This window comes from Fistularia commersonii, chromosome 12, assembly GCF_037954325.1.
Source record: "Fistularia commersonii isolate RoL2024-O1a breed Wild chromosome 12, RoL_Fcom_v1.0, whole genome shotgun sequence".
NCBI classification, from domain to species: Eukaryota; Metazoa; Chordata; class Actinopteri; order Syngnathiformes; family Fistulariidae; genus Fistularia; species Fistularia commersonii.
This window is the reverse complement of record NC_141295.1, coordinates 19,872,984-19,886,654: the sequence shown is the minus strand read 5'-3', so window position 1 is coordinate 19,886,654 and position 13,671 is coordinate 19,872,984. Positions and strand designations below refer to the sequence as shown.

At 56.5% G+C, this 13,671-nt stretch overlaps 1 protein-coding gene and 1 long non-coding RNA gene across 2 annotated transcripts; one reads left to right on the top strand and one right to left on the bottom strand.

Annotated features, from left to right (window-relative positions):
- Positions 1–606: 606 nt before the first annotated feature.
- On the bottom strand, positions 607–2,096 carry LOC147229124 (uncharacterized). Its single transcript, XR_015106989.1, has 3 exons — positions 2,019–2,096; positions 1,362–1,689; positions 607–1,019 (listed from the first exon to the last, which is right to left on the bottom strand). It is a non-coding gene; the product is annotated as an uncharacterized LOC147229124 (long non-coding RNA).
- Positions 2,097–6,802: 4,706 nt separating this feature from the next.
- LOC147229123 (beta-1,3-N-acetylglucosaminyltransferase lunatic fringe-like) lies at positions 6,803–12,658 on the top strand. Its single transcript, XM_086157624.1, has 8 exons — positions 6,803–7,209; positions 9,270–9,318; positions 9,778–9,880; positions 9,956–10,109; positions 10,636–10,721; positions 10,792–10,951; positions 11,018–11,103; positions 11,382–12,658. The coding sequence occupies exons 1-8, from the start codon at positions 6,868–6,870 to the stop codon at positions 11,434–11,436; spliced, it is 1,035 nt and encodes a 344-aa protein (XP_086013750.1). The 5' UTR covers positions 6,803–6,867; the 3' UTR covers positions 11,437–12,658.
- Positions 12,659–13,671: the final 1,013 nt, after the last annotated feature.

Below are 13,671 nucleotides of genomic sequence, written 5' to 3'. Positions count from 1 at the left end.
ACCCGGATCAGACCCTGGATCAGATCCTGGATCAGATCCTGGATCAGACCCGGATCAGACCCGGATCAGACCCTGGATCAGATCCTGGATCAGACCCGGATCAGACCCGGATCAAACCTGTCCAGGCTCTCAGTCCGACCTGGAGCTGAAACTGGTCCGGCTCGCTCTGCCAGTCGAGGGCGTTGAAGCGGCGTCCGAGCCGGAGGCCTCTGGGCTCGGAGCTCCAGGAAGGAGCCGCTCCACCTTCTCCGCCTGCATCTGGTCCAGCAGGGTCAGGGTGAACCCGCTCACATCCGACCGCAGAAGACGAAGACGACGACGACGACACGGACGCCGTGGAGGCGAAGCTGCCGCAGCGTTCGTGGAGTAACGACCGAGGGCCGTCGGAAGGTTGAGGGGTTTCTATCTTCTCCCCGCTCTGCTTCGCCCCGTTAGCCGGGAGCTAACTCCACACTCCTTCTGGACAAAATGTAGATGTTCCTCAGCGAGGCCTGGAACCCCCCTGGCGCGCGGCAGGACAGAAGATCCCGGACCTCTTCAACGCTCCACTGTGTCCCAAGAAAACATCTGAGCGGTGACCAGGATGGGTTTGACAAACGGCGGTCTCTGCTTACAGGAGGAGGTGGAGGAGCTCCAGCGATCGCCCGGCTTCCACGCCACATGAGCGCCGAAGGATCCTAACAAGACCCAGCCTCAGAGTAGGTGCTGAGATGATTCGAGGAACCGAGGTCCCTGGTTCCTCTGCTGTCTGAACGCGTGGAGAAATGGACCGGTTCCTGCAAAGGCTCTGCTCGCTGCAAGAAGGTCCCGCGGTGGGAACCTGCCTCATGTGACACCGTGGAAGAGCTGGAGAAAGAGACTCAGCGAGGCTGGAGAACAGACCCTCCGCTCGCTCCCTGCTGAAGGTCTCCAGGAAGTGCCGGCAGGCGTGCGGACACCGGAGGTCCTCAGCCATCAGACGGCAGAAACCCGTCGCCAACCAGAACGTTCCGTTCCCGGGGTCCACCGATGGTTCTCCTCTGCACAGAAGAACCAAAAAGAAATGTTTATTTGAGGTGTTTCCTTCAGTCAAAGGACCATTTTATCGATTGGGTCGCGAGGTTCCGCGAGGTTCCTTCAGGTTCCTTCAGGTTCCTTCAGGTTCCTTCGGGCTCCTTCATGCTGCTCCTCCGTCTGGTTCGGTTCAGTCCGAACAACAGAGGCTGCTGTGGCGGAGGAGGATCTCCAGACCCTCGCTGGAGGCCACAGTTCGGAGCTGCAGCGCTCAGCAAGGAGCTGCTCAGAAGAGCTGACTTGGTGAAGTCCACGGACACCCAATCATCTCTGTAGCTGCAGTGTGGTGTCCCCAGGACTCCGTTTACCTTCTCTGCCTTGGACGTTCAACTCAGCCCAGGTTCTTGTTCCCCCGTGAGAAGCAGAGCTGGTGAACTGCTTCCCCCTCGACGCTCTGTTTCACAGAGTCCCTGAAGGCATCATCGTTCCGCACAGGACTCCTGAAGGCATCTGCCGATCATCTTCCTTGGCTGAACGTGGGCCGGTGGAGGAACCTCTCCCAGTCCCGCTGCTTCTCTCCTTTCCAGAGGTCCACCTCCAGCCGGATCACGTATGTCCTGATTCACTGGACGTTCCTCCTCAGGCTTCTGCTGAGGTTTGCCGTCCAGAGTGGAGCTTGTTTGCTCATCTTGTCTTCTACAAACAGAGGAGAAGGTTGGGTTTGTGGTTCCAGGAGAGGGAAATGCAGCAAAGCTCAGTTCACACACACACACACACACACACACACACACACACACACACACACACACACACACACACACACACGCGCTCCTAGCTGGTGGACATTTTTACCAGATGCTTATTTTTAAGACGGAGCACCAGCTGTGGATTCATCGCTCTGCAAAGACAAACAGACCCTGATCTTCTCCCTCCACCTCCTCCACTTCCATCTCCCTCACGACATCTCAGATGTTTCCAGTCAGAAGAAATGTCTCTGACATCACCGGCGGTGCATCTGCTCTCACCAGAGCTGCGAGGCCTCGCTTGACACGGACGGACGTCTGAGGGACCTTCTAGAAGGAACCCAGAAGTCCGGTGGACGTCATGCTCTCGCGGGGGTTCAGGGTGGAGCACCGGGTGGAGGAGATGTCCTGGGCGGCTGATACTTTCTCCATCCCTGAGGAGTGACTCGCTGATCCAGAAGCATCTAGAAACATCTGAAGAAGAGCTGGAGGTGGTGAAGGAGCGAAGTGAATCAAATCAAACACAGACCATGTAAACGTCTCGAGCAACGTTGCGTGATGTGAGCGTGGATGGATGAACGCCGAGCAGAGCGGCGCTGAACATCAGCGCAGGTGGAGCAGAGCCGTGGAAGTTTTGGAAGGCTCGTCCATGACGGACAGGATCTTCTGGAGCTGAGGTGTACCGTGATACTGGTAGATCTCCCAGCGTGCACTGCTCCTCCTGTCCAGTCTGCACTGGTGTGCCTTCATCGGCGAGACATCCAAGCCTCGCAGCTCCTCAGCAGGAGGACCCTGATCTCCAGGGTCCACCACGTTACTGAGTTTTATGAACGTCAAGGTTGTCGCATCTTCTCAGCTGTTAGCATGTAGCATGTTTAGCAATGGATCATTTGTCTCGGCGGGACCTCCGAGATGTGTGTGTGGACGGGGACCGGGGGTGATCCAGCGCTGATTCCATCCGCTTCACCCAGACGTCACTCAAATCATTTACCCGCCTCTCGGAAACACACACACACACACACACACACACTTGTCGTGTGTGTGCGTGCGCAGCAGAATCATTAACTGCTGCCAGATCTTGTGATCATGGATTCGGCGCTCCAAGTTCCTGAAGATCATCCACTCCGGCTGCTCCGGGGAGGCCCCAACACACACACACACACACACACACACACACACACACACACACACACACACACACTGGTGCAGACGTGCACGCCCCGGGTGGTGTGCACAGCGTGCGTATCATTTAATGGACTCACGTGGCTTTGGTTAATCAGCTTAGCGTGGGCGGCCGGCGGGTCACCCTGCAGGGTTGATCCCATGTTTGATTGGTCACCTGCTGAGACTCGCTGCCTGATTGGTCTGGAACCTTCTGGAGTTTGCTGGGATCATCTTCATCTTCATCTCCATATTCATATCAATCTTCCTCAGCCTCGCCATAGTCAGCATCTGAGGGGGATCCTGCATAAAAAGGTATCTCTGCAAAGACCACACACACACACACACACACACACACACACACACACACACACACACACACACACACACACACACCAATAAAACATTAACACAGTGACTGTATCTGTCCTTGTGTTCCAAACCAGGAGAAATATTTTAATGAGAAGCACATGACTGCAATCCTGGTGTGGAGATGACGATTTGTAGTTGCACACACACACACACACACACACACACACACAGGGAGGCCTGACAAGCACACTATAAAGTGTTTAGGATGCGGTGTGGCGGCAGGAAGCATCTTTTGTCTGCGGGTTTATTTACTGAGGAAGAAGAAAACAAAGGCTCTGAGATGAAGAGGAAGACGGGGAGGTTTTTGTTCTGAGGAACAGAAACGTAGCACGCAGCTAATTAAAACATGCTAATTGAACGCCAATCTAAAGATGCTCATGGAAATGTGCTAATTGATACACGCTGATGGCAACACGCTTATGCTAATGCGCTAATTTAAACATGCTATCGGGAACACGCTTATGTAACACACTGATTGAAACACACAAACGGAAACATGCAAACGGACACGTGCACGTGCACGTTGAGAGCGCGAGCGGCAGGAGGAGGCGGGAAAGACGGCTGGAAGGATAAAAGAGAAAAGAGAGAAGAAAGCGAGGAGGAGAAGATGTGGGCAGAAGGTCTGTTTGGTATGAAGACGGGTCTGGTTCACATTGTCCGTCCTGGAAACTGAAAAGAGGGTTTCCTGTCTCCTCCTCCTCCTCCCTCCGTCTCCAGACGCCGAGCAAACATCTCCGGCGGAGGGTCGTTTGTGGAGCGGCCGCCTCGGAGGAGATGCAACCCTTCGGCCGCTGAGCGGACGCTGCCAGAAAATACAGGAGGCGTTTGATTCGCGTCCTTCTGGACCGTGGGCTCAGACATCACACGTCTGATGTTCACGCTTGAGAGCGCGTTCTTCTCGGCAAACGTCAGAAGGGAGTTCTTTCCCGACGGCTCTCTGATCAACGGCAGGCCTTCTCGGACCTCCTGGACACTTCTTCTCCTTCCTTCTCCTCTCCATCCCACCGCCTTCTGCCCTCCATCCATAAACCTGCTCTCTGGTCTTCCTCCAGACCTCCTCCACCCTCAGCATCCTTCCAGATCTTCTCCTCTGTCCGTGTCCAAACCGTCTCATTCCGTCCAACCGTCCATCCCAGCCGTGGTCGGACGTTGGCGGCCGCATGCGTCCCACGGCGTCGTGGCAACGGAGCGACGCGTCCACTAGAGGGCGCCGCGGAGGTCAGAGGTCACCACAAACAGTAGCAAAGGCGGGGCTTTGGAGGAGCTGCTGCCGACGGACGTTCTCAGGCAGACGTGCTCCTGGAGGAGCTGCAGGAAGAGGCGGGAACTGACGCACATCCACGGACCTTCACACTGGACCGCCGTGCACGGTCGCTTGTTCGCCACCAGGCCGGAACCCAGGACGCTCTGAGACGTCTCATCCCTCCAGACGGGTCTGCTGGCTCAGAGGAGGAGGAGGGAACATCTGGGCTCTCCATTTGGTCCTCAGACACTCTTTCATTTCTAGGAAGCACCAGATTTAAGACAGAAATGGAATTTGATCACTTTCAGGGTGGAGACCAGGAGGAGGAGGAAGATGAAGAAGAAGAGAAGGAGAAGAAGAAGGAGCAGGGAGAGGAGGACGAGGAAAAGGAGGAGGACACTTCTCTTCTTCTCTGCTGCTCTGTGGAGAGGAAGCGGGTGGAGAAGTCCAACCCCAGCCCTGGAAAATTGTGACCTTGATGGCAAAGAGAAGGGGGGGAGTGTGTGTGTGTGTTATGTGTGTGATATGACCCACACACACATACATACTCACACACACACACACACACACACACACATACACACACACACACACACACACACACACACACACAGCACCTGACAGGTGTCTGAGGAGCCGTTGCTCCTCGGCTGCAGACGTGGACGGTGACGAGGAGCCCTCTGAAGAACATCTGACGGCAGGACGTGGAGCCAGAAGATGGAAGGCCAGACATCTTGAAGGTCCCTCTGTGATGTTGCGGCGGTGGAAGGACCTCCTGATCCAGATTGGGGGAATAGAAGGAGGTCCCAGAAGGACCTCCTGATCCATCTGGGAGACATCTTGACTCCAGAGGTCCAGATGGTTTGAGTGACCCCACTAAAGATGCTGCTCGGAACAGCGGACCGCAGAAGCTCGGTCTGAACCAGGAGGAAGCACCTGCAGAGGAACCCCAAGTATTTAGGACCTCCACCTCGCAGCAGAAGGTCCACGCTTGGATTCCCACAGGGGGCCTTCCTGTTTGGACACTGAGTGTTCTCTGCCTGGGGTTCCTCAGGGTTCCTCAGGGTTCTCCAAGTTCCTCCCACAGTGCAAACACATGCAGGAGCTTCATGGAGACCCTGCACTGTCCAGACGTGTGGACGTGACAGATGTCCGTGCACGTACCCATGACACAGTGACCTCCACGCACACATCAGCGCCTCTCTGCCGGCGGGCTGAGATGTTCCTCACACACCACTGAAGACCACATGACTGCTGGTGGTGAACTGGTAGACTTACTGGAACTCTTTTGGGGGGGGGGGGGGGGGGGGGGGGCCCTCCTCCGATCATCTCTGACGTCCTCCTGGGTGGAGAAGATCTGAGGCTCCTCCAGAGACAAACCACACATTATTAGAGAGGAAACATTCTTCAGATGGTTGCTGGATCTGGAAACCTGGATCACAGGCACATGTGTGTGTGTATGTGTGTGTGTGTGTGTGTGTGTGTGGAGCTGGCAGCACTACACACACTCCAATGTCACGCTCCTCTTCAACATCTGCCATCTGTTGCAGCAGGCAGCTCACGCAGAGGAGGCCTTCATCTCCTGCATCTGACTCCCAGCTTCTGTCCAGAGCAGAAGATACAAGAACAACACGACCCTGGAGGTCACCTCGGGTGTTTGGTGTGCGGAGACGAGAGCGACGCAGTCCAGGACCGCCGCAACCTCTCGTCTCATCCGGAGATGTTTGAATCCACAGACAGGAAGCGTCCCTCTCCTCTGGAAGTTGAAGGACATGAAGGTGACCTGAACCTCGTCCTGAATCTGGAGATCAGGTGTTGTTTCGGCGAGGAGACGCTCCCGTCTGGACAGACGTCGCATACATCAGTAGGTGTCTTCAGAACTTGACGGAACCCGTCGGTGCAACCCGGACGGACCTGCAGCCCGGAGTGGAAGGAACACCTCCACCTGGTTCCTCCTGAGGAAAGGAAGAACTTTGAAGGCGAGGCCTCGGGTCGCGTGAGGACACATGAGGACATATGAGGACTCGGACCTGGAGGTGACCTGGAGCGAGAAGAAGGACCCGGTTCCTCCTGCTGGAGCTGCACGGGAAAGGCCTTCAAAGACGTGACTGCACACCATCAGATGATTCCAGTCCTCCATGAGGGCCAGCGAGGCTCCCCAGGCCGCTGGCCACGCCCACCCCACTGGCCACGCCCACAGCCGCTGGCCACGCCCACCCGGGCTGTTGCCCCCTATAAGACGGTCGGCGGTGCGTCCGGGCTGCAGGACAGCTCTTCCGTGCGTGATGCGTTCAGGGACGCGTGAACATGTGAAATCTGCGGGTCTCTGAGGATCCGATCCAGGATCCAGAGGAGATGCGGAAGCCCCCCCCCGGCCCTGCGGCTTCCTCCGCCGCCGCCGCCGCCGCCTGCCTGCTGCTGACCGGGGCGCTGCTGCTGCTGCTGGCCGCCCGGTCCTCCCGGTCCTCCCGGTGCGCCCCCGCCGCGGGCGGCCGGGTTTTCTCCGCCTACTTCCGGACGCTGTCCCGGGAGCGGCGGGCGCAGCGCGGGACCCCGCCGCCGCCGCCGCCGCCGCCGCCGCCCGCGGAGCTTCTGTCCCCGCTCGACCTGCTCATCGCCGTGAAGACCACCGGGAGGTTCCACCGGCAGCGGCTGCGGCTCCTCCTCGACACCTGGATCTCCAGGAACCTGCCGCAGGTGGGTACCACGTGACCCGGCGTGACGTGACGTGGGCAAATATTCATGCCAAGATGATTCGATGGCGCTGAGCGACCTTTCAGAGTAAAACAGGAAGTCACCTGGAGGAGACCTGGACCCCCTGAACGTCTCACGATGTGTGTGTGTGTGGGGGGGGGCTGCAGACCTTCAGACACCTTCACACACCTTCACACATCCCCTGCCTGCAGAGATCTCAGATCTAAGCTGGGCTTCTCATGCATGAGAAGCAGATCTGAAGGTCTCAAAGGGCTCATGCATGCAAAACTTCTAAGAGGAGAGGAGGCGGAAGGAGTGGAGCTGAACCAGGACCAGAACCAGAACCAGAACCAGAACCAGGACCAGGACCAGGATCATCTTCTCAACCGGTCTTCGAAGACCAGCAGAGCGAGGGGAGGGGGGTCGGGACGTGGAGGGCTTCATGATGGGATGGAGAAGATCAGGTCCTGCTGGTCCAGAGTCAGGAAAGTCCAGAACTTTGGACTTGATTGCACACACACACACACACACACACACACACACACACACACATACAAACACTCGGTGGTTCTGGTTCTACTGTCCAGGTTCTGATGAAGTTGCTGGACGATCCTGGCAGAACATTCCTATGCCATATTTGCAGTTTGTGTGTGTGTGTGTGTGTGTGTGTGTGTGTGTGTGTGTGTGTGTGTGTGTGTGTGTGTGTGTGTGTGTGTGTGTGTGCGCGCCCTGGAGGAGAAAGGGGCCCATTCAGGTCCATCCTGTTGACAGGTAAACAAAGGTTGTGTCTGGTGGATCAGCTGATGTTGTGGGCGTTTATGTCGGATGCATTTTTGTGTCGGATCTCACGGCCCGGTGTGTGTAACCCTACCTGTTTCCCACGCACACACACACACACACACACACACACGGCCAGACTGCTGAGTAATGGAAATACACACAGCAACACACCGTCTTCTCACAGTGTTACCTTCACAGGCGCCCGGCCCTGGGAACTCACATGATTTCTCATGGGAATTGAAGATTGTGTCCGATCACAAGAGTGAACATGCAAGATCACACACACACACACACACACACACACACACACACACACACAGGCATTATTTTCTCTGGGTTGTTGTTGTCTGCTGCACTGCAAACCTGAACCTCAGACCCACAGCCGTTCACGCTGAATCACATTTTCTCCCCCTCCCATCACACACTAAGACAGTGTGGCCCGTCCTGGTATCACACACACACACACACACACACACACACACACACACACACACATGCATGAGTTGTCTCGAGGGGGTTGGAGAAGCTCTGAGAACAGAAGCAGGCTGACAAACAGCCGCAGCTGGCCGAGCTCTGCGGCCGCTCCTCCACCTCCACCCCATCTGCTTCACGGCTGGAGAAGCCCAGGTCTCAGATCCTGGAGGCATCTGAGGGGCTTCCGGGGCTGCACCCTGGAATGAGAAGATCCCAGCCAAGCATCGGCCCGGCCGTTTCGGCACGCAAACATTAGCTCCGGGCTGGCAGCGGCTCCGGGCCAGTATTGCGTCACACAGCTGCAAGCATGACCATGGTCTTCTTCTCAGCAGTCAGCAGAATATGCTGCACGTCCCAGTCCACCCCTACACACACACACACACACACACACACACACACACACACACACACACACACACATTCCCAGTCATGCTTCTTTTTTAGTTTTTTTCCCTTCAACTCTGCTGTCCTGCCGGGGTGCGGGTTCACTTCCTGTGGAAAGTCAAGGGGTTTGCCCAGTTTCCCGAGTGTGTAGTGACACTTGACCCACCACTCATCTCACACACACACACACACACACACACACACACACACACACCATAGGCCTGCTAACAGCTGCTCCACTGGTGACAGATGAGAGGCTTACCTTTGTGCCGACCTCCAAACAGTATCTGCATTCTTTGCTGTGTGTGTGTGTGTGTGTGTGTGTGTGTGTGTGTGTGTGTGTGTGTGTGTGTGTTCATTTCCCCACTCGACAATACAGCCTGCTGGAATAACACGCTGACGGCGTGTTTGCTTTCCTTCCACAGACATTGGTGTTCACCGATGGAGAGGATGACGAGCTGAGGAAGAGGATGGGTGAGCTGCGCACACGCACACACACACGCACACACACACACACACAGATTTGCTGAGTCGTGCCAGTGTTATCTGGCAGGCCGGGGCAGGAAGGCAGGAAGGCAGGAACGGGGCTGCTGACGGTGCAGTGCTGTGATTCCATGAAGTCCAGAAGGTCAGTGGAGTTCAACCACGTTCCTCTGCTGACTCATGGAGACGTCCTGCTTCTGACCGGATGTTCACGCCGTCGTCACTTCGCCGGCGGTTCGGGCCGTCGGCGTCCTCTGCTTCGGTTGCTATGCTAACGGGTTAGCATCTCCACAGAAAGATGTCAGGCGGATGCAGCGTTTCTGCGGGAAACAAAAGCAAAGCGTGCGCGGAGGCGAGGCGTTCACGCCACGGGCCGCCGCTCCTTTAGCGCCGCAACTCAAGCCAGAGGCGCCGGCCGGCCTCCCTCACTTCTTCTTTGTCGGTCTTCAGGCGTTCACCTGATCAACACCAACTGCTCCGCCGCCCACACCCGCCAGGCCCTCTCCTGCAAGATGGCGCTGGAGTACGACGCCTTCATCGACTCGGGCAGGAAGTAAGCGCTGGCGCGGCGGCGCGGCCGCAGGAAGTGCGGACCGCGTCACTGACGGTCTCCCTCGCGTTCCCCCAGATGGTTCTGTCACGTGGACGACGACAACTACGTGAACGTGGACGCCCTCCTGAAGCTCCTGTCTCAGTACGACCACGCGCAGGACGTTTACATCGGCCGGCCGAGCCTGGAGCGCCCCATAGAGGCCGCCGAGAGGACCGCCGACAACCAGACGGTAAACGGGATCTCTACGGCGCCGCTCCTCTTCTGGTTTCTCTCCGCCGGGTGGGCGTTAGCACCGTGTCTGCAGACCGTTAGCTTCCTGTCGCGTTTCCACCCCGCCATCATTGACAAAGACAGACGGTGTGCTGGGAAGCCAGGGTTAGCGTTCATTGTGTGATAGCAGGCTACCTTGGATAGCTCAGGCGGTTGACCTCTGCTTGCGAGTTAGCACGCCGTCTGCGTTACCAGGCTACCGGAGACAGCCACGGCAGTTTGCCATAGTTAGCGTTCTCTCTGTGTAAGTAAGCGCCCTTTAATAGCTTTGGCAGTTTGCCTCTGCTGTGGTTACTGTTATCTGTTAGCAACATTTAGCAGTAACTGTGTGTTAGCAAGCTACCTTAGATAGCCAAGACAGTTCCCCTTTGTTAGCATTCTTTCTGTGTTCTGAAACTCAGATGTCCAAGAAAAGTTCACTTCTGTTTGCTTAGTTAGCACTCTGTGTGTTAGCAAGCTAGCTCACGTCATGTACTCTCGTGCAGCGACGCGTGCGGTTCTGGTTCGCCACGGGAGGAGCCGGGTTCTGCCTGAGCCGCGGCCTGGCGCTGAAGATGAAGCCCTGGGCGAGGTAGAGCTCCGCCTCCCCCTCACAGCGCCGTTCCTCTTCCCGCCGTCACCGTTTGCTCCCGTCCGTTTAGCGGCGGCGCCTTCGTGGAGACGGCGGAGAACATCCGGCTCCCCGACGACTGCACCGTGGGCTACATCGTGGAGGCTCTGCTCGGCGTGGGCCTCATCCGCTCGCCGCTCTTCCACTCCCACCTGGAGAACCTGGGCCTGGTGTCGGACGTGCGCGGCCAGGTAAACGCCCGGACCTCCTCCAGACCTCCAGACCTCCAGACCTCAACGTCCCCTCTGTGTGCTCAGGTGACCCTCAGCTACGGGACGGTGGAGAACCGCAGGAACACGGTCAACCTCCGAGGGCCTTTCCCCGCCGCTGAAGATCCCACCAGGTGAGGCGCGTGGCGTCCCGTGACACGGCATGTGACGGCGCACGTGACGGAAGGGGCGGGGCCAGCGGCGGTCGCACGCCACGAACAAACGTCCGCGCGATCCGTCTTCTCTGACACACATTGTGTGGTGTTGTTTTATTAGTACGACATGTTTCCTGGCTTTGTTCATTGTGTGTGTGTGTGTGTGTGTGTGACTAATTGTGTAGACGGTCTTATTTTGAAAAGCCCAGCTCGCCGGCTTCCAGGCATTGTGACTGTGACTTCCCTGGTTCCCTCAGGTTCAGGTCTGTCCATTGTCTCCTGCACAAAGACACCCCCTGGTGCCCCCAGTGACCCCGGGGGGGCTGAAGGGGGGGTGAAGATGTGAAGATTTCTGACTGCACCGGTGGAGACCCAGACCACCGAGGAACAACCCCGATCTCCAACAACACCGGCCTGCTCAGAAGGAGTGCCGTTCTAGTTGTTTAACCTGTGACCTCTGACCTCCGACCCCTCGGAGCGGAGGAGATCCCAGGAGAAGCGGGAGGACACACTGCTCCTTCTCCTTTCCCCCAGAGCTGCTGATGGATGAGGACCAGGCCCGAGGTCTGGAGGCCCGGAAGTCTGGAGGTCTTGAAGCCTGCAGGGCGGCATCCTGGGTCGTCAGACGGTCTTTGAGAAGACCTCCAACGTTCACACCTTCGGCAGGAGGTGGAGGTCGTATCCCTCCATTGAACGTGAATCACCCGAGCTTTTCACACCTCCACGACGAAGCCTCCGGCACCTCCAGGCGGCGGAGGTCTCGTCTTCCGCCGCCCGTTCCCGGGCGGACCTCCTCTTCTGGACTCTGCACCTCGGGCCTGGAGCTGCCGAAGCTCGGCTTCTCCTCCCAGCAGGAGCGAGTGGGCTCGAGGCCGGGCCGGAGGCTCCAGAGGGGGAGGAGACCTGCCGCGGTCCCTTCGGTGAAGGTCTGGCCCAGGTTGTGTCTGCAGAGCGAGAGACTCGCCGTAAAGACTCGGAAAATGAGACAGAGCTGTGGAAGCCCACCTTCTGAACATCAGTGAGGGACCAGGCCCGTGGCTGTGGATCTCCACGGCTCCTCCTGAGGAGCGTCGCCCCGGACGGGTCGGTGTCCGGCCCGGGAGCCTCCCGCTCTCCTGCGGTGAGGAGCAAGAATTCACAGTTACTGTCTGCTAGTGTGTGTGTTGGCGGGAGGAGCTCCTCTGAGCGCCAAGTCCTCCTGCAAGATGTTTCCCTGGAAAACAGCTCAGAGACGGAACTTCATGTTGGCTGTGAAACTGAAGGTCTCGCCAGCTTAGATCAGAACCCCCCGATCCTTCATTTGTATCAGATCGACGGACTGTCGATGGATTTTAAACCGGCCGTTTTTTTCCCGTCTCGTCTTTTTGCGCGGCTAAGCTAAGCTAAGTGACTGTTAGCTTAGCTCGTAGCCGCCGCAGATGTCATGACTCATGTTGGGTCGTCTCCTGAATCTCCGGCTTCAGATGAAATGAAAGGCTGCCTCTGAGGCGCCGCGGCTCCGGGACCTGGACTGTGTGTGGAGACCATGCTCAATAAACGCTTTGATCTTTGACACCGCCTGTGTGTGTGTGTGTGTGTGTGTGTGTGTGTGTGTGTGACAGAGATAGGTTGTGAATACTCGGGGAATTTTAATCCATATTGGATAAGAAACCAAGATGCTTGACTGACTTTTCACCTCTGCAGCAGCCTGGCCCTCAGAATACCACTGCTGCCACACACACACACACACACACACACACACACACACACACACACACACACACGCACGTGTCAGCATTCAAATACACACACACACACAGTCAAATCTTTTGTGCCTGCCCTTTATCACTCCAGGACCTTGTGCATGGCCAGATCAGATAAGAGTGTGTGTGTGTGTGTGTGTGTGTGTGTGTGTGTGTGTGTGTGTGTGTGTGTGTGTGTGTGTGACGGCCTTCTTCCTGCTGAACGCAGGCACGTCAGGCCGCCGGAAAGGATTGATTCTCTCCCGCGCCACCAGCGCCATCTAGTGGCCGCACCGCGTTATTGCAGTAACGGTTATTGCTCTGCACATTTTTAGCATTTTATCCACACATGCATCATCATTTACATATCGTACATTGCTGACTGAGACAAATGTCATCTTAAAATGCACAGATGAATAATTTTAATCTGTGTGATCTATCGTGCACGTGTATACATTATTTCCCCCTATTCTAGTTGCTCATTGGATTTGAGGACATTTAAGACAAACAAGAGATTCAGGCCCGACCAGAGGTTACATTATGGAGTGTGTGTGTGTGTGTGTGTGAGAGAGTAGTCAGGCTCTAGCACCCACCATGACCACTGGATGGCAGCGATAGCGGCTGATTCGTGCGCCAGAGGAGAAGGCGCGCTCCTCCTGGCAGAGCCTGAACGTGTGAAGAATAAATACATGAAGACAAGAAACGGAGAAGTTTGAGCAACAACACGAAAAGGCCTCGTCCTGATCGATCCCTCTGAAAAAGCAGCCACCCTTTGGATCAGTATGTTAAAGTTGCTTTAATTTCTTTTTTTTTTCTTTTAAAACAT